Below are 24,016 nucleotides of genomic sequence, written 5' to 3'. Positions count from 1 at the left end.
GAGAGTTTATTGTAACATTATCTTGTTTCAGTTTTCTAATACATAATTTTGCAGTGAACAGAGTTTGGAGTCCAATATAGTTCAGCGTAAGCCAAGGCATATCTGGAGTAGAGTCTTTTCTAAAAAGATTGAATCATCTCTAACTCTAAAAATGGACCAAACTTATCCAATTTATAAAGATAGGCTAAAAATATGAATCAATCTTTGCATGCTTTGAGAACAGTTCATCGCGGCAGAAACAGTGTACCGGGAATTGAACCTGGTAACCGTGTGTACAGTTAGATTCCATTTAGTTCATTTTCTATTCTAAGCGTATTTACGTCAGAAATAAAATGTCTACTGGGTAAATTGCAAAACATTCATCTTTGTATCAAGTATATAATATATATCTTACGTGAAACGAGATTCATCAATTATACGCTTATAAATTGTCAACACGCAATGTTTCGCTTTGCAATTTATTTGTGAAAAGTTCAATTTTCAAATGGAAAACCAACGGCGGTTCCGAACACACGGACACTGTTTTATACGAGGGAAACCAGAGTTCCTGGAGAAAAACCCTCACCGAAAGCCGCGAAATCAAACACAAAGTACACAAGCTAGGTTTCGAGATTTTATTAAAACAATCATGTATTACAACAAAGTGTGTGTGTCTTACGAGTTACAAGGAGTGGTTTTGGCTATATATTGAAATCATGAGACAAGAAACGGATAATTTTTGTCCTATTTTTATTAATACTTCACCGGCATGTATTACAAAGCGTGTGTGTTCTCTTTACATATATATACATCAGTAATATACGAGGACATTAACTATTATATTTAATAAAGATCATATGACACATTTTAATTAGATCAGTGCATGTTATGTTTGACATGTTTTAGTACAAAGTGCATGTATAGGTCTTTTTATAGTGTGCAATTGGTTTCTTAATGGTTAAGACCTGTGTTAAGACTGACAACAAACCATACATGCATGCATGCATGAAAAATGTTAGTAGCTAAGTGATCGTGCATGTGTTTTTTATCTTACATAGACTTAACCCATGCATGCACTAATTCTGGTAGAGTATAATAAGGCTATACCATATAAAGATGTCCTAATCTAGAGATGTCCTAAAGATGTCTAAATATATATAAATATATATACACAAAAACTCAAAAAGGCCCGAGGTTATAGGGCACTTTGATGAAAGCTACGTTCGTCCATGCAATAACTAAAATATTTCTTCTGACAAATCATTGGCAGTGTTCCTAATTGTTTCGTTTTGTTAAACTGTGCAAAAATATTTCAAGGATTGAGTTAAGATATTTCATGAGCCCTTATAGAAACAGCATGAAGTTAATGAATTTCCTTGAAAATTTCACTGCAAATTTTGAGCTGAGGCATATAGCCAGAGCATGCTGTCCTTGAAGAAACATGCAAGATTGTGAAAACATTTTCAAAAGAAATCAACTTTATATTTTTTGAGCCGAGGCATATAGCCAAAGCAATAAGTCAACGAAACCAAGGGCAGCACCGAGTTATTTTCTTTAAAATCACTTAATATTTTTAGAACCAAATAAGGGATATTCCCAAAGCAAGCTGCATGCCCATATAGAAACATGCAGCACCACGAGTACAAATCTTTTTCTTAGAGAAACTGAATAAATACTTTTTGAGCCAAGGCATATAGCCAAAGCAAGCTGCTCTTATAGAAACAGCAATGAAAATAACACTGCAACGTTATTAGATATCCCAAGATACCTGCTAACACTTCGAACCACCTAGCAAAGTCAAACAGTACAGACAAAAAGTGGCGCCTTACTTTTCATAAGCACTGCTCGACGAAGCTAAATGATTGGAAATCTCACAGAGACCTTGGAAAAATAATTACGTTACAATGCTACTGCCAATGTTTTTCTCGTAATTGGTTTCTAACTACAGTAGAAATAGGGCATATATATCGTTTCAAGATAACAGCATGCACCCCCCCCCCCATTCCTCCCATATTTTCTTCAAGAAGTTTAAATTCATTAATTGAGAGCATGCTTTTTTATATATGCACATTGTTATAAACGTGCATTCGTGTGTGTTAACTTTGATTGCATAAATTCATGTATTTTAGAGTAGCAAGACAGTATAAGATATACCGTAAAATCAATGTTTCTGGCTTTAATATTAACTGTAGCCTTAAGTTAATGCAAGAGATAAGAGAGATAAACTTTTGGATTATGTCTGCATGCCATTATTGGCTGGCAATGGTTTGCATCTTGTATTTCAGTATTTGCTCATATGTGCGTCTATTTTATGTGCAACTACAGTATCATGAGGTGTATATATAGTGTTGTTTTCTATGTGATGTTCAACTGTTCATATTTGAAAACAAACCATACATGCATGTATGCATGAAGAATGTTAGTAAGTGATCGTGCATGTGTTTTTATTCAATACGGACTTAATTAACCCATGCATGCACTAATTCTGGTAGAGTATAATAAGGCTATACCATGCATAAAGATGTCCTAATATATATATATACACACAAAAACTCAAAAAGGCCCGAGGTTAGGGCATTTGATGAAAGCTACGTTCGTCCATGCAAGAACTAAAATTTTTCTTCTGACAAATAATTGGCAATGTTCCTAATTGTTTCGTTTTGTTAAACTGTGCACAAATATTTCAAGGATTGAGTTAAGATATTTCATGAGCCCTTATAGAAACCGCATGAAGTTAATGAATTTCCTTGAAAATTTCACTGCAAATTTTGAGCTGAGGCATATAGCCAGAGCATGCTGTCCTTGAAGAAACATGCAAGATTGTGAAAACATTTTCAAAAGAAATCAACTTTATATTTTTTGAGCCGAGGCATATAGCCAAAGCAATAAGACAACGAAACCAAGGGCAGCACCGAGTTATTTTCTTTAAAAAAATCACTTAATATTTTTAGAACCAAATAAGGGATATTCCCAAAGCAAGCTGCATGCCCATATAGAAACATGCAACACCCCGAGTAAAAATCTTTTTCTCAGAGAAACTGAATAAATATACTTTTTGAGCCAAGGCATATAGCCAAAGCAAGCTGCTCTTATAGAAACAGCAATGAAAATAACACTGCAACGTTATTAGATATCCCAAGATACCTGCTAACACTTCAAACCGCCTAGCAAAGTCAAACAGTACAGACAAAAAGTGGCGCCTTACTTTTCATAAGCACTGCTCGACGAAGCTAAATGATTGGAAATCTCACAGAGACCTTGGAAAAATAATTACGTTACAATGCCACTGCCAATGTTTGTCTCGTAATTGGTTTCTAACTATAGTTGAAATAAGGCATATATATTATATATCGTTTTAAGATAACACCATGCACCCCCCCCCCCCCATTCCTCCCCTATTTTCTTCAAATAAATTTAAATTCATTAATTGAGAGCATGCTTTTTTGTATATGCAAATTGTTATAAAAGTGCATGTGTGTGTGTGTTTACTTTGATTGCATAAATTCATGTATTTTAGAGTAGCAAGACAGTATAAGATATACCGTAAAATCAATGTTTCTGGCTTTAATATTAACTGTAGCCTTAAGTTAATGCAAGAGATAAGAGAGATAAACTTTTGGATTATGTCTGCATGCCATTATTGGCAATGGTTTGCATCTTGTATTTCAGTATTTGCTCATATGTGCGTCTATTTTATGTGCAACTACAGTATCATGAGGTGTATATATAGTGTTGTTTTCTTTGTGATGTTTAACTGTTCATATTTGTGATATAAATCGTGTTTTTTCATAAATACATACATACACAAGTTATATGTTCAATTACAAAGTATAGTAAGACAGGATAATCGTATATTTACAATGTTTGCTGAGAAATCAGAAACGTAATTACATACAAATAATTCTACAACCAGACCGAATAGTGACCTATAGTTATCATTTCACAATGTTAATTCCGAAAGCCGCAATTGACCGGATTTCAAGAGCCGAAGATGATTTCAATCAGGACAAGGTCAAGATAGAGATAGAAGAAAGAACCTATGGGATTATGTGTGCCATTTGTGGCTATGGTTTGCATTAGTGTGCATGGCTTTTTAGCCATTTATATGCATGTGAAATATGGGTACAACAGTTGTGATATATGTTTTTAGTTTTAACAGGCAAATTATCAACCTAAACCTTAGCGCAGCCCTAAGCGCAACCGAGCAGTCCTAAGCGCAAAACCGAATTATATATTTAACCGAATTTAAGAAACATTTGCTCACATGTATGCATCATGCATTAGCTATGTTCCTGGTGGCCAGAACTTAGTTAACTGAGTTTAAAACTAAAATTTAACTTAAGTTCGTTAACTAAACTTAGTTAACTTCGTTAAGTTAATCATGCACTAACCCCTGCATGCACATTTTTTGACCACCAGGCTACTCTAACCTGTAACGATGCCCGGGCATCGCTGAACGTTGCTTTTTGGCGTCGATTTGGCGTAGTTTTGGCGTATATTAGGCGTCGAGTTGGCCTACATTAGGCGTAGATTTGCCGTCGAAGTTGCCTACATTAGGCGTAGATTTGCCGTCGAAGGTGCCTACATTAGGCGTAGATTTGCCGTCGAAGTTGCCGTCGAAGTCGCCGTCGATTTGGCTCGTCGGTAATAGCTCAACAGAGGCTTATTTAAAATAACCCATCAACCTGAAATAAGATTACAGAAATAAGCAAACTACATTTTTATCGAGAAACACGCGTAAAATCGGGATTGTAATTGTAAAAACAACATCTATAAAACCCTCTGGGATTTCAAATATTTCCTTTCTTGCCATTATTAATATTCATATTCAATTATCATGCGGCCGTTGTCGTTCTTGACCGGAGTCATAAACTCCCCCGCATCTTTCGGTTTATCTAAAAATGTTCAATTGCTCAATACTCACGTTTTATTATGAACAGGTTTTGTCGTCGTTTTAAATGGCTTGACCCGCTAAATCGCTACCTGAAATGAAACCAAGGTAATGCTTGTTATAGACAGCCATTTCGAGAAGCTACCTTCAGCAAAAGAAGCTTAAATATCGGGGGAAAACTCGCGGTTGTGATTATTCAGTTTGAGAGAGCGCACGATGCCTGATTAGGCGTATCAAGTTTTCCCATCCTATTGTAAATGAAATAGGTCCAAAATTACCTGTTCAATTTCAGCAACCAGTGTTGCAGAGCAGCTTTGGACTTGCTGTCTCTTTGAATGCGAGTCATCTCGGCCAATTTCAACTATGATTTCTTGCGCAGCTCATTTCTATATTCCGTTTGGTCTTAGCTCTCAAACTCCATCTGAAAGAATAAAATATAATATTAGTTCACTGCTTGCAATTAGGTATTTAGAACTCTTTAATTTGCGCACGATTGGAACGAAGGTTAGCGGCTCACGTAAGATTTAGCGCATATTCACCTTTCTCATGTCAGCAATAAGTTTCGAGAAAAAGCCTGGACGTGCTTTCTCTTCAAAGGCGAGTTATCTTGAGCCATTTCAGCCACAATTAAGCCTTCATCAATCTCTTGTTCAGAAATTTCATTAGCTAACTTCGCTTTTAGTCGTCAGAACTCTGCAGGAAATGAATAAAAAAGCAACGTTAGTATTATATAAGTATGTATAAATCCAAAAGCAACACGGACATTACAAGAGAAACACATTACAGGGGGTGAAATTTGGCCACGCGGAAACCTTAAAGTAAAAGGCATATTACCTGCTATTAACACCAACGACAAGAGATACTAAACTTCTCTTCTGCTACAGACGAGATAATTGATAGCAATTTCTGTCGAAATTTTCTGGCGTTGAAGAGACTCATCTTTCTGCTTTGAAGACCAGTGCCCAAGTGATGAATCCAACAGTCAAAGTTAGATATTTCATTTTACCCGCTGCTCGTGTCACAAAATAAAGACATCCTATTGGATGAACCCTCCCACCTGACAGTTCAACATTGCTTCTGATTGGATGATCACAGCAGTTTAAATAATATGATTAATTCTTCTTCCGGGCAGAGAGGATTGAAATGAATCTTTTGAAATTTTTTCCCTGCTCAGAAAAATAATTAATCATATTATTTAAATTGTATGATCATCCAATCAGAAGTATTGGTGAACTGTCAAGCCGGGAGTGTTCATCCAATAGGATGACTTTATTCTGCAACACGCGAAGCGGGTAAAATGAATATTCTAGCTGTGATTTCACGTCTCAAAATCACTTGGGCACTGGTCTTCGAAGCATAAAGATGTGTCTCTTCAACGCCAAAAAAATTCGACAGAAATCGCTATATCAATGATCTCGGCTGTGGCAGAAGAGAAGTTTAATTGTCGTTGGTGTAATAGCAGGTAATATGTCTTTTACTTTACGGGTTTTATCTGCTTATTTTATCGCGAGCTTTGGTCTAAGGTTTCGGCGTGGCCAAATTTCACCCCTTGTAGGCTAATGCCTCGTAATGTTCGTGTTGCGTTGGATTTAAAATACATACTTATAAAACACTAACAGTGCTTTTTATTCATTTCATGCAGGTTTCCGACGACGTAAAGCGTCAAGTTAGACGATAAAATTCGTGAACAAGAGATTGATGATCGATCGAATTGTGGCTGAACGCCTGAAATGGCTCGGATAACTCGCTTTCAAAGAGAAAGCACGTCCAGGCTTTTTCTTGAAACTTATTGATGACACGAGAAAGGTGAATATGTGCTAAATCCTTCGCTCCAATTACGTGCAAATTAACTTGGAATTAAGGTCCAACGACCAAAGCAGTAATCTAATAATTATTGCCTTTATTCCTGCAGGTAGAGTTCGAGAGTTTTAAACCAAACTGAATTAAGTACTAAAGTGGGCAAGAAATTCATAGATGAAATCGCCGAAATTCATAGACGACTCGCATTTGACGGCTGAATTTATGGCTGAAATGGTTCAAGATAACTCGCCTTTTAAGAGAAAGCACGTCTAGGCTTTTTCTGGGGACTTATTGATGACATGAGAAAGGTAATATACGCTAAATCTTGTGTAAGGCGCTAACCTTTGCTCCAATCGCACGCAAATTACCTTTGAATTGAGTTCTAAAAACCAAACCAGTTAACTAACATTGCCTTTTGTTCTTCCAGGTGGAGTTTAAAAGCTAAAACCAAACCGAATATAGAAATGAGCTGGGAAAGAAAACCCATGGCTATAATTTCCCGAGATGACTCGTATTCAAAGAGACAGCAAGTCCAAAGCTGCTCTGCAACACTGGTTGCTGAAATTGAACAGGTAATTTTGGACCTATTTCATTGAGCTATTACCGACGAGCCAAATCGACGGCAACCGTTCGACGGCAAATCTACGCCTAATGTAGGCAACTTCGACGGCAAATCTACGCCTAATGTAGGCCAACTCGACGCCTAATCTACGCAAAAACTACGCCAAATCGACGCCAAAAAGCAACGTTCAGCGATGCCCGGGCATCGTTACAGGTTAGAGTAGCCTGGTGGTCAAAAAATGTGCATGCAGGGGTTAGTGCATGATTAACTTAACGAAGTCAACTAATTTAGTTAACGAACTTAAGTTAAATTTTAGTTTTAAACTCAGTTAACTAAGTTCTGGCCACCAGGAACATAGCTAATGCATGATGCATGTGAGCAAATGTTTCTTAAATTCGGTTAAATATATCATTCGGTTTTGCGCTTAGGACTGCTCGGTTGCGCTTAGGGCTGCGCTAAGGTTTAGGTTGATAATTTGCCTGTTAAAACTAAAAACATATATATCACAACTGTTGTACCCATATTTCACATGCATATAAATGGCTAAAAAGCCATGCACACTAATGCAAACCATATAGCCACAAATGGCACACATAATCCCATAGGTTCTTTCTTCTATCTCCATCTTGACCTTGTCCTGATTGAAATCATCTTCGGCTCTTGAAATCCGGTCAATTGCGGCTTTCGGAATTAACATTGTGAAATGATAACTATAGGTCACTATTCGGTCTGGTTGTAGAATTATTTGTATGTAATTACGTTTCTGATTTCTCAGCAAACATTGTAAATATACAATTATCCTGTCTTACTATACTTTGTAATTGAACATATAACTTGTGTATGTATGTATTTATGAAAAAACACGATTTATATCACAAATATGAACAGTTGAACATCACATAGAAAACAACACTATATATACACCTCATGATACTGTAGTTGCACATAAAATAGACGCACATATGAGCAAATACTGAAATACAAGATGCAAACCATTGCCAGCCAATAATGGCATGCAGACATAATCCAAAAGTTTATCTCTCTTATCTCTTGCATTAACTTAAGGCTACAGTTAATATTAAAGCCAGAAACATTGATTTTACGGTATATCTTATACTGTCTTGCTACTCTAAAATACATGAATTTATGCAAAAGTAAACACACACACACATGCACTTTTATAACAATTTGCATATACAAAAAAGCATGCTCTCAATTAATGAATTTAAATTTATTTGAAGAAAATAGGGGAGGAATGGGGGGGGGGGTGCATGGTGTTATCTTGAAACGATATATAATATATATGCCTTATTTCAATTATAGTTAAAAACCAATTATACGAGACAAACATTGGCAGTGGCATTGTAACGTAATTATTTTTCCAAGGTCTCTGTGAGATTTCCAATCATTTAGCTTCGTCGAGCAGTGCTTATGAAAAGTAAGGCGCCACTTTTTGTCTGTACTGTTTGACTTTGCTAGGCGGTTCGAAGTGTTGGCAGGTATCTTGGGATATCTAATAACGTTGCAGTGTTATTTTCATTGCTGTTTCTATAAGAGCAGCTTGCTTTGGCTACATGCCTTGGCTCAAAAAGTATTTATTCAGTTTCTCTGAGAAAAAGATTTGTACTCGTGGTGCTGCATGTTTCTATATGGGCATGCAGCTTGCTTTGGGAATATCCCTTATTTGGTTCTAAAAATATTGAGTGAATTTTTTAAAAAAATAACTCGGTGCTGCCCTTGGTTTCGTTGTCTTATTGCTTTGGCTATATGCCTCGGCTCAAATAATATAAAGTTGATTTCTTTTAAAAACTTTTTCACAATCTTGCATGTTTCTTCAAGGATAGCATGCTCTGGTTATATGCCTCAGCTCAAAATTTACAATGAAATTTTCAAGGAAATTCATTAACTTCATGCGGTTTCTATAAGGGCTCATGAAATATCTTAACTCAATCCTTGAAATATTTGTGCACAGTTTAACAAAACGAAACAATTACTGAATTAGGAACACTGCCAATTATTTGTCAGAAGAAATATTTTAGTTATTGCATGGACGAACGTAGCTTTCATCAAAGTGCCCTATAACCTCGGGCCTTTTTGAGTTTTTGTGTATATATATTTATATATATTTATATATATTAGGACATCTTTATATGGTATAGCCTTATTATACTCTACCAGAATTAGTGCATGCATGGGTTAAGTCTATGTAAGATAAAAAACACATGCACGATCACTTATTAACATTTTTCATGCATGCATAAATGTATGGTTTGTTGTCAGTCTTAACACAGGTCTTAACCATTAAGAAACCAATAGCACACTATAAAAAGACTTATATATGCACTTTGTACTAAAACATGTCAAACATAACATGCACTGATCTAATTAAAATGTGTCATATGATCTTTATTAAATATAATAGTTAATTAATGTCCTTGTATATTACTGATGCATATATATGTAAAGAGAACACACACGCTTTGTAATACATGCCGGTGAAGTATTAATAAAAATAGGACAAAAATTATCCGTTTCTTGTCTCGTGATTTCAATATATAGCCAAAACCACTCCTTGTAACTCGTAAGACACACACACTTTGTTGTAATACATGACTGTTTTAATAAAATCTCGAAACCTAGCTTGTGTACTTTGTGTTTGATTTCGCGGCTTTCGGTGAGGGTTTTTCTCCAGGAACTCTGGTTTCCCTCGTATAAAACAGTGTCCGTGTGTTCGGAACCGCGTTTACGGTTGGTTTTCCATTCGAAAATTGAACTTTTCACGAATAAATTGCAAAGCGAAACATTGCGTGTTGACAATTAATATCCGTATAATTGATAAATCTCATTTCATGTAAGATATATATTATACTTGATACAAAGATGAATGTTTGGCAACTCGGTAGACTTTTTATTTCTGACGTAAACGTGCTTAGAATAGAAAATAAACTTGATGGAATCTAACTGTACACACGATTACCGGGTTCAATTCCCGGTACACTGTTTCTGTCGCGGTAAACTGTTTTCAAAGCATGCAAAGATTCGTCTTTATAACCTAAATTTCACTTCACGAGTACTTTGATGAACACTTCTGATATTGAAGACGTGATACAGCCACTGGAAATGCAATACAGACATTCCTCATTCTGGTGCTTAAAAAGACGGACCACATTCTCCACCTTTGCAAAGAGAAAAGTATACATTCGTTATAGATGACGCGAGATGCATATATTCTTCCACGCCCTAATTCAGACTGTTCTTAGTTACTGTTAAAGTCGTGGTATCACAAACCTCATTCTCGTTGCATTTGATAAATTCTCCGGATAGAGACGAGATGGTTCAATATTGGTTGGAAAAAAGACGAATGCCTACGGGAAGTGATTTTAGCTATTTGTAATCCTTCAGTGCCATGCATGCGGAGGCTGTATATAGACGTCTTAAAAGCAGTCGCAGCTAAGTTTCTTCTGTGTATCACGTTAAACAATTGTACACTGCCAAATATATCAACGAGCATCACTAAAATCTCAATAGGATATATGCTTAGGGACGTCTTTATTGCTGAGAGTGCGCGATACGAGCTTTCATAAATTTGGGTGGGCCTATTTTGCCTTAGGGTGTGCATGTTTAGCGCTATTTACGCTCTGCATTTACAATGTCACTGAAAGGGGTTTTCCTCTTCTAAAACCAGTACTATACAGATTAAATTAACTTTATTAAAGATTATATATCAGGGGCAACTAGACAGTAATTATTATAGATAAAAAATGTTTTCTTGTTTTCTGATTTCAAGATTGGTGATGTCGTATGTTGATCTTGATTGGGAGAACTGCCAAAAAGCCCAAATTAATTCAAAAGATGATATTTATGAATGTACTGTCATCGTTCCAGCAGCTTGCCCTACGGGGTAAGGGTGTATTTTGGGTCGACATTTACTGTTTTTTTTTGTTAAATAAGCATCTTCAAATAGGTATATACCTTGCAGTGCCTGAATTGTTGTAATAAAAAATAAATAGTTAAACTAAGAATGGACAAATGCTTGATCTTCAAAATGATCGGCAAGAAGGCGGATATTTTACACAACAATGGGGAAAGCGCTTGGTGGTTGATTCATTGGTGAACTATTGTTGTAACCATTCTACAAAAGAGTTTGCTTTGTATTCTTGAATAAACAATTTAATGTTGTTGTTTGGTTGAGTTATGCCCTTAGGGTATGTGTGTTCATGGTGTTAGAAAGATTTAAATACGGCATCCTTTATAACGAACAAAAATATCGTAATAAGACCAAACTGCATAGTTTCTGTTGACAAAGGATTTTGTGGGGAGTATAGCATATATGTATATATATAAACAGGCATTCTAAATACGCCAAATATAGCCAATGGTCACTGTTGTTTGATTTCTATCATCATGTTGATCATGTTGCTGGTTTAGTTGTTTTGGGTAGGGGGTGTTGTTTGGTTGCATCGATCAATGCTTGGTTATTCAATTTGATTTAAAGAACAAAAAAGGGTGTGGCCAGGTGGGTTTTGGCCAACTTTTTCTGACTTACCCTGGACCTCTATTCTCGTATACAAGTTTAACGGTTGAAACTATAAGATCAAATGAAAAATAATCAGAATAGGGATCAGGTGTATCTCGCTGTTTCGATTATCATATCCGTCCAAATACCGCGTTAATCGTTACCACGTTTAGCTTCCTGTAATAACACTGGACGATGATCCCGTAAGACCATCGACAGCTCAAAAACAGTTCTATTTGATAGTAATTTTTGAATAATACGATTATTTCTTCTCCTGACACAGAAAGAAACCTTTTGAGATTTTGAATCCTTGCACATAGGAGGATATTGATAAAAGGTTATGAAAAAAATACCACCATTACTTAAAAAATGTGTGTTTTTTATGGTTTTAAACGTACTTAGCACGATTACCAGTATAATATATTGTGTACAATATATAATACCTCTACATTACCTGAACATTGTCATGCAAGTCGCCAATAAAGTCGCACGTTCTAAGACTACTAAATGGCATGAGTTTCAATTTCATCAAAGACAAAGTGTGCATTTTTGCTTCAAATGAAACCTTTCGTCTCGGGCTGCTAATAAAAAAAAGCAAAAATCGGATCAATATCTCTTCTGAAATCAGCCGATTTACTACCGCAATCACCAACGCCGACTGACTGTTAGGTGCATAAATACGTGTAGTAGAGAACGTATATTGTGTTGACTTGCGAAAAGGGTTTTGGTATGTATCGTTTAGAGGCTTCCTTTACTCTCCCTCTCAGTTTGTAACCCACCCAACACCCATGCACATAGGCGGGAAAGCATCCCACGCCTCGACCATGCATGCATATGTATACATTGCTCACATATGTGACGTCTTTACATCATGTCAGTGCAAGATTTTCGGTAAAATATTTAAAATCCATTAATCCAGCTCGTGGCTACAGTACATATATACTTTTCAACAAGTATAAAAGGCAATCATTTCATAATGTATACGTATTAGCGTGAATCCATTGACATTATTAATATAAGTCTGAAAGAAAAGTGAATGCGCACGACCGCATTATAATTGATATATTTTGAGTTATATTCGCCATTTAAACTTCAACTTATCGTAAAAATTAAGAAGAAAATAAGGCGCAAGACGCAACACCAAGCAGACTGGCTAAAATTTCGCAGGAAAATGGGAATATATGAATATTTACATGTATAGTATTCACTAATAGTGGCTACGAAACAACTATAAAATTATAAGCCTATATCTTGGTTAAAATAAGCAGATTTTTAACTTTGTAGGCAGACTTTATATATCAGTACAGTAGACACTTTCTACAGGCTAATCTGCTAACCTGAATTTTGGATTTTATTGTTTTGAATTTGATATTAATTGGTATTTTTTAATCTTTCAAAAGCTTACTCTTTTTATATTTTTGTTAAATTCATGTTTTCACTTTCCACTTTCACAACATGAATTTCCTTTCTTTGTCTAGCAAGCAGACGTTACGAAAAATATCGCTGTTAAACCTCGTCGCCTAAATATTGGGCAGTACATAAGTTATTTTAAGCTAACCACACTCTTCCCGCTCCTCAAAAAATTATCCCGTTTCCCCAGTCCCCCTCAGATTAACCTCTTTTGCATTTAACCCCAACTACTTCCCACGACGCTCCATCTGTGACTCCCCTTCCGCCCACCTTTCCCATAGGCGTACGGGCGCAACTTCGTTTGGGGGGGGGGGCAAAAAAAAATTGCCCGAATTTTTGAATTATACAATGTGCCCGAATTAGACTTTTACCAGATTTGTAACAATAGATTTGGCAAAGTGGCGGATGTGCTTTTAAGAAAGTGTAACAAAAATAGCGAAATAGAATACAAATATGTTAGATATACAAAATTTGGTTTTAAAAATTTTAGCTATGTGTAATTTAGCTTTCAGTTTGCCCGAAGTTTCGGCTGAACTTTGCCCGAATTTCTTGATTCTCGAAATTTTTGGTGGGGCAACTGTCCCCCCCCTGCCCCCGTCGTACGTCTATGACCTTCCCTTTAACAACCCCCACCGTCCAAGCATTGCAAGACAGATAGAGTACGCACCTCTACTGATGGAAAAGAGTTTCTGGAAACTTTGGAACACACTCGATCATCACGATGGAAGCCGGTACTGTAAATCTAGCATCTTTCGCTGAAACCTGGTACATGGACAAACTTCCCATTTTTAAATTTTTTGACCCAGGAAGTGAAAAAATAATATTGACGACAACTGTGATATTGACGACAACTGCAAAATATTGTTCAATCCTGTTTATATCAATATTGTAACACGTTTATGACTGTTTGATGTTTAGATAAATATTGCAACAAAGTTGGCAGTGGCCCAGGTTTTCTTAGAAAATTAATACTGTATTATTTCTCTATATGTCTGCACTACGGTGTGCACGCAGGCTAAGGTTTGCTAAATGCTAATGTTTGCTAATCATGTATGCGAAATGTTGCGGAACGAGGGCACATATTATGATGTCAGCGGTGTACTTTCCAAAGAGAAGAAATTCTCATGAATTTCTGATTTCAATGGCAAAGAAAAAATAACAGTGTTCATTTTCCTTTAAAAATGGCTTCTTCTGTGAAGGATCAGAATTTCAAGCTTAAGAACAAAAAGTTCAAGGCCAAGAGCCAAAAAGTGAAGCTTTTCCGATCGAACGAGCCGCTGTATAGTGTGTTTATGTGGGGCGTGAATCATGCGGTATGAAGCGATAAACATGTTTCGTGATTTTTTGCTGTTTACAAACGATTTAGGCTTAAAATTGTACTAAATATTTGCAGATTAACGAACTAAGTTTGATCCAAGTCCCTCCGATGTTTTTACCTGAGGATTTCAAAGCTTACTCGAAAATTCGAGTGGACAACCATCTGTTCAACAGGTAGGTGAACGACTCGTTTCAATGTTGTCTAGACTATAAAAGTGTTGTCAAAATTCATTTGTTGAACGCTTACTTTACGAGTGTAGCGTAGCCTGATACATTCGGCGAGACATAGTTCAAAGTGAAAGGGGATTAATTAAATTGTTTCAACCCTGCCTTAGCTTGGTTTATTCGCGGATAACATTTTTCTCGCACGCGCCGCTACACTTGCAAACCAAAGCGTTTGCAAACATCTAAAAGTGATGCCCGACTCAGCCAGGTGTCTACAGTACAGTTGCTCGAAATTTCATGTCCGGATGACATTTTTAGTAGGGTACAACCTATGTTTCTATATTCTTGAAAGTGACAGACTTTTTGTGCTGATATGTGTTTTTTATTTGTTGGCAATGTTGCAAGCGGTTTAATGACGATATGAACCGTTTCATAATACACTCACAAACTTAAACGTAGACAATTTTTCTTAATGTTTTAAAGAATGCCTAATGCTGATGTGTGAAAAACCACAATACAGTGTTTACATAGATTTCTGTGGGTTTTTGATGATGTTTTGAAAGCCACAAAAGGAAGTATACAGTCATCGTACTGTACTTGAAAATTGAAAATTGACATACTGCTCTTAATAATTGATGACATTTGTCGCTATTATTAAACAGAAGAATGTACTCAAGATAGTATATAGCATTTTTACATTTGTATATTTTATGCTAAAAAATACTCTTGCACTCATTTTCTTTTTGTCATTTTCATATTGACACATGTTTTTTCATAAAGTATATACAATCGATTCACATTTGAACTTAAGCCAATATATTTTTTTTTAATTTCCTGGGCTGTTCACATAATGCTATTCTGCCATGCAAGACATTATTATGATCTTATTTTGAAACCTGACAAACTTCGAATGGATTTCCATCACAAGATGTTTTGCACAATGAAAACTTTACAAATTTGTTTTTAAATGTTTCAACAGTAAAATTTAGAAGTTTGTAAATTAAAACCATTCTTTATTATATCAACTATTTATTGTTTTCATTGTCAACAGACAGAGTTCTACAATTTTTGCATTTAGCACTTTACCGCTGTGACCTATAAAATCACTGAAAAACAAAATAGCTGAAGATTTTAATGCTCCATATGTCCCTAGAGGCTAGAGAAGTATACAGTACATAAATAATCTTTGAACAATTCACATCTCTATTGAGTCCATTCACGTTTTCTTTTAGAGAGAAATTTCCTTCTCACTTTAAATTCAAGGAATATTGTCCACTAGTCTTTAGAAAGCTGCGTGAAGGTTTCAACATTGATGATCAGGCTTATGCAGTGAGTACACTCTTTCATTAATGACAAGCCATCATGCCAAGGCAGATGCACCGATATTTGAGATGTAGTTTCATTTAATTAATACTGTTTTATTATTCATTTGTGCTTAAGGATTCGTTCTGTGTCCCACCATTGAGAAGTCTATCATCAGGACGAAGTGGTGCAACCTTTTTAGCCTCAAGAAATAAGAAATTTATTGCCAAAACTCTGTATAAAGAAGAAGTTGAAATGATGCATCAGTTATTGCAAAAGTACTACCAGGTAAATTAACATACTGCATTTCCTCCTCTGATTCTTGTGTTGTAAAAATATTGACTGTCTGCAGAGGGTGTGAGAAAAGATAAGAAAGTGCAGCTTATATACATGTGCTCTGCAGATTCTCCCAAAGCTCCAACCTCAGTTAATTGTGTTTCTCATTTTTTTTATGTATGTATACCTTTGGGTCTTGCCATAGGATCTTATCAACAAAGGTCATTGAAAGGACAAATATTTAGTTGTTCATGCATGCTAATTTTTTTTGGGTTTTTGCAGTTTGTGGTGGAAAGAAACTCAAATACGTTACTACCTCATTATTTGGGAATGTATCGTGTGACAGTTGAAAACAAGGAAACCTATTTTGTTGTTATGGAAAATATATTTGGCAAACTGAAAATCCACAAGAAATATGATCTCAAGGGATCAACAGTTGACAGGCAGGCAAAGACAAAAGATAAAGACAAAGAAAAGGATAAAGAAAAGTCACGTCGGAAGGTAAAACGCATGTGTGGGGCATATTTATTTAGGGCCATTTTACATCCTTGTAAAGTTGGAAAAAAATAATTTACAAATCAACAGTGTTACTAAGTTGCTTTAATTTTAATTCCTGTTAAATTGGCTCTGCAATGGATTTAAGGTTGAAAAATCTCCCACATGGAAAGACCAGGATTTTCTGGCTGATGGTAGAAAAATTTATCTTGGAGAGGAAATGAAGAAAGATTTCATGGAGAAGCTGAGAGAAGATACTGATGTAATGTTTTACCTCCCTTTGATGTTTAGTTAATAATTTTAATAATAACTTTGCTTTGTTAAAATTTGGTTCTGTTGGTTCTTCTCTTTGGGAAGAGCTCTCTCTGCTTTGTTGAAGTTTGCTTTTTTGGTTCTTCTCTTTGGGATTTCAGGAAAGACAAGTTACGCATACTATGTATTAGTGCTCAGCCTCTTGACCACTCAATAAACAGAACTCTCTCTTTTCCTAACCAAATCTGCCTCATGGTGTGACATAGAGGCAACCAAAAGCTATAGTCTCTAAAGCATGCTCTTAATCAACCTGAACTACACCAATCAACCCACTGTTTTCTGTACAATACATAAAATGTAATGGCCAATTGTAGAGGCCTGCATACTGTAGTTACTGAGTAATAGATTTGTAACTTGTTTACTCATGGTGTGGTTTGAATTGCAGTTTTTGTGCAAGCAAAAGATAATGGATTACAGTTTACTGGTTGGTATTCATGATTTTGATCAAGTGGACGAGGAATCAGATGGTGATGATGGCATAGACAGTCAAGATGAGAGTGATTTAGAATCTCCCAATGATTATGATGCTTCAGGAACCAATGAGTCAGCAGGGGATTCCCCTACAAGTACACCTCCGGGTACACCCCCAGCCACCCCACCACCCACTGGCCTCACACCCACTTCAAGACCTCCATTAAAAAGTAGAACTGTAAGTCAAGATAGCAATGAATTACTCGAAGCAGAAGATGTACTAGGAAATGATTTCTTCGCTCTTCCCTGTTCAGAAGGTAAGACTTTACGATGACGCAACAGTTTCCTAGCTGCCGCTTGTAACGTTAAAACTTAGACTTAGTTCACAGAATCTAGCACTTACTACACAGAAAGCGTGGCCGAGTTGTTTCGTCTGATCACATGCACTGTGAAAAGAATCACATTTGTATAATGTATTATTATTCACCCATCCTTTTCGTTATACAGTGTCAGTGTGTCTCGCAAAAGAAATGATTATCCATCCTCAGAACATTATTATTTGTTCTAGGGGCACCCAAAGCAGAAAAATATTATTTAGGAATTGTGGACGTATTAACTTATTACGGTACAAAAAAGCGAACAGCACATGCAGCGAAGACAGTCAAACATGGGGTAAGATATACATACATACATACTGCTGTCCGGACCAACACTAGACACTACTACTACTCTCTTAGCCATGCTTAGAACAAATATAGTCATCATAAGTTGTAATATAAGGTGAATGTGGTATTATAACTGCCAAAAATAAACCAAAATAGCTACATCTCAGCGTTTCCTCCCAAACAAAGGCCGTTACGTCGAAACGTGTTTTCAATCTACGCTAAGCAGTTGTTATAGAACATTTTATACGAAGTTGTTCAAAGACATTACCACGCTGTTCCTTGGTTATATCTAGAGCGAACTATTTAATACCTTCTTTATGATGCATAAATGTTTTCTAAGCACGCCCTGTCTCAGTTTTAAACGAAGATTAAAAATGTAAAAAAATATTTATTATAAATGTTAATATCAACGTTTAATCGTAGAGGTAAAATAACCAAACCTAACTCCAAAACATTAAATTAACCATTCGTAAATTTGCAAACGACGTATTAGCATAAATGAACCAATGACATATGAGCCTACTCTGTACTATTTGCATACTGTACTTTCAAGGTAAAATAATAGTTTAAGTTTAAGTTTAATACGAATATTTATACAGGATAATACAATTCAACTAAAACAAGCTGTTGTGTGCATGTCCTCTTAAAAAAACGAATTGAAATGATAAAGGGTGGATGACTGGTTACCTATGTTATGCACCAGTCAAATATGTTATGCACCAGTCAAATATGTTATGCACCCCCCTCGGAAGTGTTATAAGATCCGGTCTGTGCCCGGAAGGGGGAGTGCAATTAAATAGGGCATGCCATCCGTTGTTCATCGTAGGTACCTTTTTCCAATTCATCCGATATTCTACTTGAATAATTTTCGTTTACGCTGAAAGAGAATAACTGTGTTTCTTCTTCAGGTGTATTCTTCGATGGATGTTTTAATGTCGCGAGGACAAACGCAGTACACGGTCCTTATTAATCTTCTTAAATAATAAATGAAATAATAAAAATAAAATACTTAAATATATAACATCTCTAAGCCTAAGGCGAATTAAACTATATGTTAACATATAACCATAAGTGAACTAAAATTTAAATTTAAAAACAATATAAAACAAGTGATGCCAGTATACTCTGCTCATTTAAAATTAAATAGAGATAAAAGTTCGCAATAATTTCGCTTATCCACTGTAATTGGAATTGAACATCATTTATGGAGTTCTTGTTCATCCCCCCCGCAAATAAAGTATTTCGTGTGATAACCCCCTGACTTTCTTTTTACGAGTGATCATAACTCGTTCTTTTTTTTCTTTTAGCATGGCCAAGAGATTTCGACTGTGAAGCCTGAGGCGTACGCCAAAAGATTTTTAGAATTTATCGAAAAAGCCATCGAGTGATGAATATGGTGCATGGACGCAGAGCAAAATTTCAACAATATGTAGTATAATATAAGATTATTTAGCTAAATAGCCTTTAAAAACCGATGCTATGCATGTGTAACGACGTGTGATGATATACTGTTTAAGATATGTGGCAAGAGATGCTAGCAAAGTCAAGGATAATAGGGAATGCACAGATAGGAATACACCCAGGCCATGCACTACTTCACAAATAACAATAACCCTCAGCATTCGAAATTTTTACAGTGACTTGTAGCACAATATGTTTGAGTGTTTCTTGCATAATCAGGCAAGCGAGATTTTATATATGCCAAGTTGCGATGTGGCAACTGTATTCGGCACGTTTGCAGGTCCATTTCAGAATCGGCATTTCAATATTTAACAATGAAAATAACACGACGAATCGCTCTGGGTGTATACAATGAGACATTGAATTTCATTGAATAACAGTGGTTTAAAAAAAAAACTCTGACAACGAATTTTCATTTGGTCGCTTGCTAATGGCAATGCTTTGCTTATTATTGTACCCTTAAACACTGGGTTTGTCAGTCGATAGCCAGTACCCAAGTTGATCAAATGGAGTTATATATCATTAGGTTGTATGGAAATTTTTGAAATTCTTAAATCATGACGTTTAACGTTTTGACTTGCAATATTTTATTGTAGCTTTGTGCATTACGAATTATCATAATTTTTCTTATTAATTGTAAACATCCTAATCAGGTACATTTGTCAAAATCAACTAAGTTCGATCTTCGAAATTTGCTTTTATCCATCTGGGGCCGGTTGTTCGAAAGGCGTTTAGCTTAAACGGTGGATAAGCCAAAGTTTAAAATTACTCTCATGCATCTTGTGAATGACTAAATCTGCATCTTATGCATTAAATGTGTACTTCCATTGACAATTAAACTATTTACATCGAAATATTTCAGCTCAGTTGTTCAATAAATATACAGTTTTGCTTTCCATTTTGAACTTATCCACCGTTTAAGCTAAACGCCTTTCGAACAACTGTCCCCTGGAGCCGGTTGTATGAAAGCCGCATAGCGCTATGCACCGGATAGTCGTTTTTTAACTGTTCTTTTTTACTGTTCTAAAAAAAGCGATAAAATTTAATCTTTGGAACCCACAATTAATAAAGGGGTCCTCTTTTTAGGAATACTGTAAGATTTAATCAAAGTTATAGCAAACAACGGGCGATTTAAAAGCGATTGGAAAAACCACTATACAGTGGATAGCGCTATCCGGCTTTTATACAACCAGCCCCTGGTATAACGTTCTTTACTATACCTATAGCACTGCCGGGCACCCAAGGTAAAGTTGCACATTTCGCAAGAACTGTTAAACTTGGCAATTTTATACTGAGTTTTGTATGCACTTTACGGAAATTCCCTTTTTGTCGTTCAAATACAAAGTTGGTCAATAATGCAAGTGGTCCATTACACAGGCATTACAACAAGTCAACAATCGATAGTAATTCAGTAAATATAATTTGGCAAAATGGAAAATAATACAATGCAATTGCATGTAATTTAATGTTTGATATTTCAGTACAATAATGTAATATACGAGTTACTTTCACATCATCCAGAAACACTCGAGATCGCACACGCGGTCCAGCCACGTTTTCTCTGAAGTAAAATGGTAATGTGAAAGTCCTTTTAAGCAGAATAATTCTAAACATTTTGAAATCTCTTTATCCCATGCATGGCGTATTGCCAACAACGAGCCTCTCATTCCAAAGTTTTTGTAAAACTACATGTTCGATGGTTCAACGAGAAGACTGCCTCGAGATTTGGAGATTTCATGCATGGCGGTTGTCTCAATTTTTTCCGCTTTTCAAGCAAATACTTCAATATACTAATACATAAACTAAATACATAACTTTGTGCGAGTATTCTCCCTTATTTTGCTAGACTTGTGCATCACAGTCACAGTTCTCTTAAAACACACAATGTATTTGAATGTATTCAAGAGACACGACAGTATTTCAGGATAGTCCAGCAATCCATTTTCGTGACGTGCCCACAATGCGGCGTTTAAAAAAAGTTAATTCTGAGAGACTGAGACATACGTTGCACTATATAATCCAAACTCGGTAAATTCCCGCAAAAATTTTGGTGTGAATGTTTTTAAGATTCTTTCGGTGGACAATTTAAAAAAACAAATGGTGTTTCTGGTGGGATTTCGGTTTTTGACGTCACTGAACATAGAAACATGTTTGCTCATTTCATACACCCGAGTCGTCCGAAGCTATCATTTCAATATTTTCGACCCCTAATTTCTAAAATTTTTGTGCATTGAAGATGACTAAATACTGTACATTTATATAAGATTGTGATTACAGTCACTTTCAGATTAGTTTCCCGTGTAATGTTGGAAGTTCGTTATTTTAAACTCTCGTTCCAAAAGTTCGTCAGTTACCAAGATCACAAACTACCTAATCAAATTGAACTCGTCGGATCGAAGTAGTTTACGAACTTTGAATTTGAGAACCTAAGCTCTGTGACAAAGATTTGAAGTTTAAAAACGAACCTCCTATCATTATGGTAAAACTAACTGAAATTGACTGTAATAATATGAACAAACTATGTGCTATTTACAGGTAATTTACTATGCTAACGTCTCAGTCCGCATGAAGTTTCACTGCTGGTACATACTCAAGCATTGCTAATTGTCTGCCAATTTTACCAACTGTGATTCCACCAGAAAAAAACAAACAAGGAACCCATAACTGATTAACCAATGCCATTTTTTCACTGAAAAATAAACTGAAAAAAAATAAAATAGTTTATAGAGATAGCAACATTGATGTTTGTAAAGGTGCTTGTCTGGGCTTTTTCTTAGGGTTTGTTTTTGCAGAAATGATGGAGTTTTGCTGAAAAGATGGGGATTCAGGGCAGTTCAGTTCCCCAACAACCACATTTTTTTGTAATCATGTTAAAGTGGTAATGTCATTAAAGGACTATTGTCAAGAGTGGAATAACAGCAAATATTCTAGGTCAGTAGCCTTTGCACTGAGGGGGGTTGAAACATGATATGAAATCAGTGCAATAGGAGAATGTAAACAAGGTTATATAACATGGCCTTTTTAATTAAGCAAGAAAACTAAATTTTGAAATTAATGATTTGTTTGGTAGTAACAATGATTCTTGCTTAAAGTACTACATTTACCATTACATATTGTTCCCTAGTTATACTGCCCTTATTTAGAGAACTATAGCATAAAAGAGGTCATTAAATTTGTGTCTATTATTATCAAGAAAAATGTTACTTCAACAAATAATTCCAATCAAATTAGTACCACTTCCTACCTGTGCACACTGTTAGAGCCTAGAAACCACACACCTATTGTTGCAAAAATTGCTACAAAAAGTGCAAGACCGAAACCATTTTTTGATCGGTCGAAATACCACCACAGCAAAACAGAAAAAGCAGCAACAGTGATAAACAAGTGAATGTCACTTTGAAATCGCAATTTCTTTTAAATACATTAAGGACGACAAGAAAGTATTTGTATGTAATTGAAACAAATTCCACTTTTATTCAGATTGAAGTATATCAGGAAAGACTTTTAGCTATCCCATTTCTAAATTACACTAGTGTCACTATAGTAGTTATCACAAGTATGAATACCATTCATTCATGAGACATCACTTTGGAAAACCTAAATATCCTAATAATATCTTCAACGATTTCTTCAACCAGAGGATTGCATCATCCACTTGGTACGTTGGTCAGAAATCACCTTGGTCAGACAAATGGTCCTCACAATAGATGTTTCTCTAACTGAGACCATTTGGTCTTCAAGGTATTAAAATTGTACATCTTTTATTATAAAAAAGGCTAATCATTTAATCCTCACGCAATCAACCAATTTTCTAACACCTAGAAAATTTCTTACATAGAAAGCCAAATAGGAATCAGTCTCTACCATACTTCAAATGACTATAATTCTATACTAGTGTCGTATTGTTTTTAAAAAGGATACAACAACGGCATGGATAATTCCTACGAATACAGCACCGCAACGAACAACACTAGACCATTCAGTTCGAAGATGATGTGGCTTTCCCAAACGTGAGTCAATACATGGGTACAACAATCCAATTAATGTTGATGCAAGGCCACACGACGGCGCAAACCAACACATTGTTGCATAAAGTTTCTCCAAAAGGTCTCTTTCATACACAACTTTACGTCGTAACTCGGGTAAAATCAACATAACATTTAAAACACAAGATATCGATACCCCGACGAGGAATAGACACAATGAACGAATGCAAAAATTTAAAGTTGTTGGTCGACAAACGCGATTTAAAACTAAGGAGAATGAGTTTGCCATTTTCTTAACTGAACTTCTCCCAGAACTGAACGATTTATCCTCCATCTAGTCATCTACATTTCTCAGTTTTTATATAAAAACATGTCCGTCATCTGATTTCACCTTTCGTCACTCGACCAATCAACACGCTTCCTTGGTCGTGTGATAACTTTTTTAGCCAATCGGAGGACAGCTGACAT

General features: G+C 35.8%; 2 protein-coding genes across 3 annotated transcripts; one reads left to right on the top strand and one right to left on the bottom strand.

Annotated features, from left to right (window-relative positions):
* Window positions 1–14,269: 14,269 nt before the first annotated feature.
* On the top strand, window positions 14,270–20,337 carry LOC114518233 (phosphatidylinositol 5-phosphate 4-kinase type-2 alpha-like). 2 transcript variants are annotated; one of them, XM_028538196.1, is made up of 10 exons: window positions 14,270–14,471; window positions 14,552–14,649; window positions 15,873–15,969; window positions 16,081–16,230; window positions 16,501–16,719; window positions 16,862–16,975; window positions 17,411–17,753; window positions 18,005–18,108; window positions 19,010–19,060; window positions 19,409–20,337. In XM_028538196.1, the coding sequence occupies exons 1-10, from the start codon at window positions 14,340–14,342 to the stop codon at window positions 19,487–19,489; spliced, it is 1,389 nt and encodes a 462-aa protein (XP_028393997.1). In that variant the 5' UTR covers window positions 14,270–14,339; the 3' UTR covers window positions 19,490–20,337. The 2 variants fall into 2 exon arrangements, with proteins under 2 accessions (XP_028393997.1, XP_028394004.1); XM_028538203.1 differs by lacking the exon at window positions 19,010–19,060.
* Window positions 20,338–20,961: 624 nt separating this feature from the next.
* On the bottom strand, window positions 20,962–23,919 carry LOC114520404 (insulin-induced gene 2 protein-like). Its single transcript, XM_028540656.1, has 3 exons — window positions 23,484–23,919; window positions 22,807–22,973; window positions 20,962–22,263 (listed from the first exon to the last, which is right to left on the bottom strand). The coding sequence occupies exons 1-3, from the start codon at window positions 23,880–23,882 to the stop codon at window positions 22,119–22,121; spliced, it is 711 nt and encodes a 236-aa protein (XP_028396457.1). The 5' UTR covers window positions 23,883–23,919; the 3' UTR covers window positions 20,962–22,118.
* Between the last annotated feature and the right edge of the window lie 97 nt (window positions 23,920–24,016).

Source organism: Dendronephthya gigantea, unplaced genomic scaffold (assembly GCF_004324835.1).
Source record: "Dendronephthya gigantea isolate DGI-Jeju-01 unplaced genomic scaffold, DenGig_1.0 000000F, whole genome shotgun sequence".
NCBI lineage: Eukaryota > Metazoa > Cnidaria > Anthozoa > Malacalcyonacea > Nephtheidae > Dendronephthya > Dendronephthya gigantea.
The sequence above is the reverse complement of the archived record's forward strand: the minus strand, read 5'-3'. Positions and strand labels throughout refer to the sequence as shown.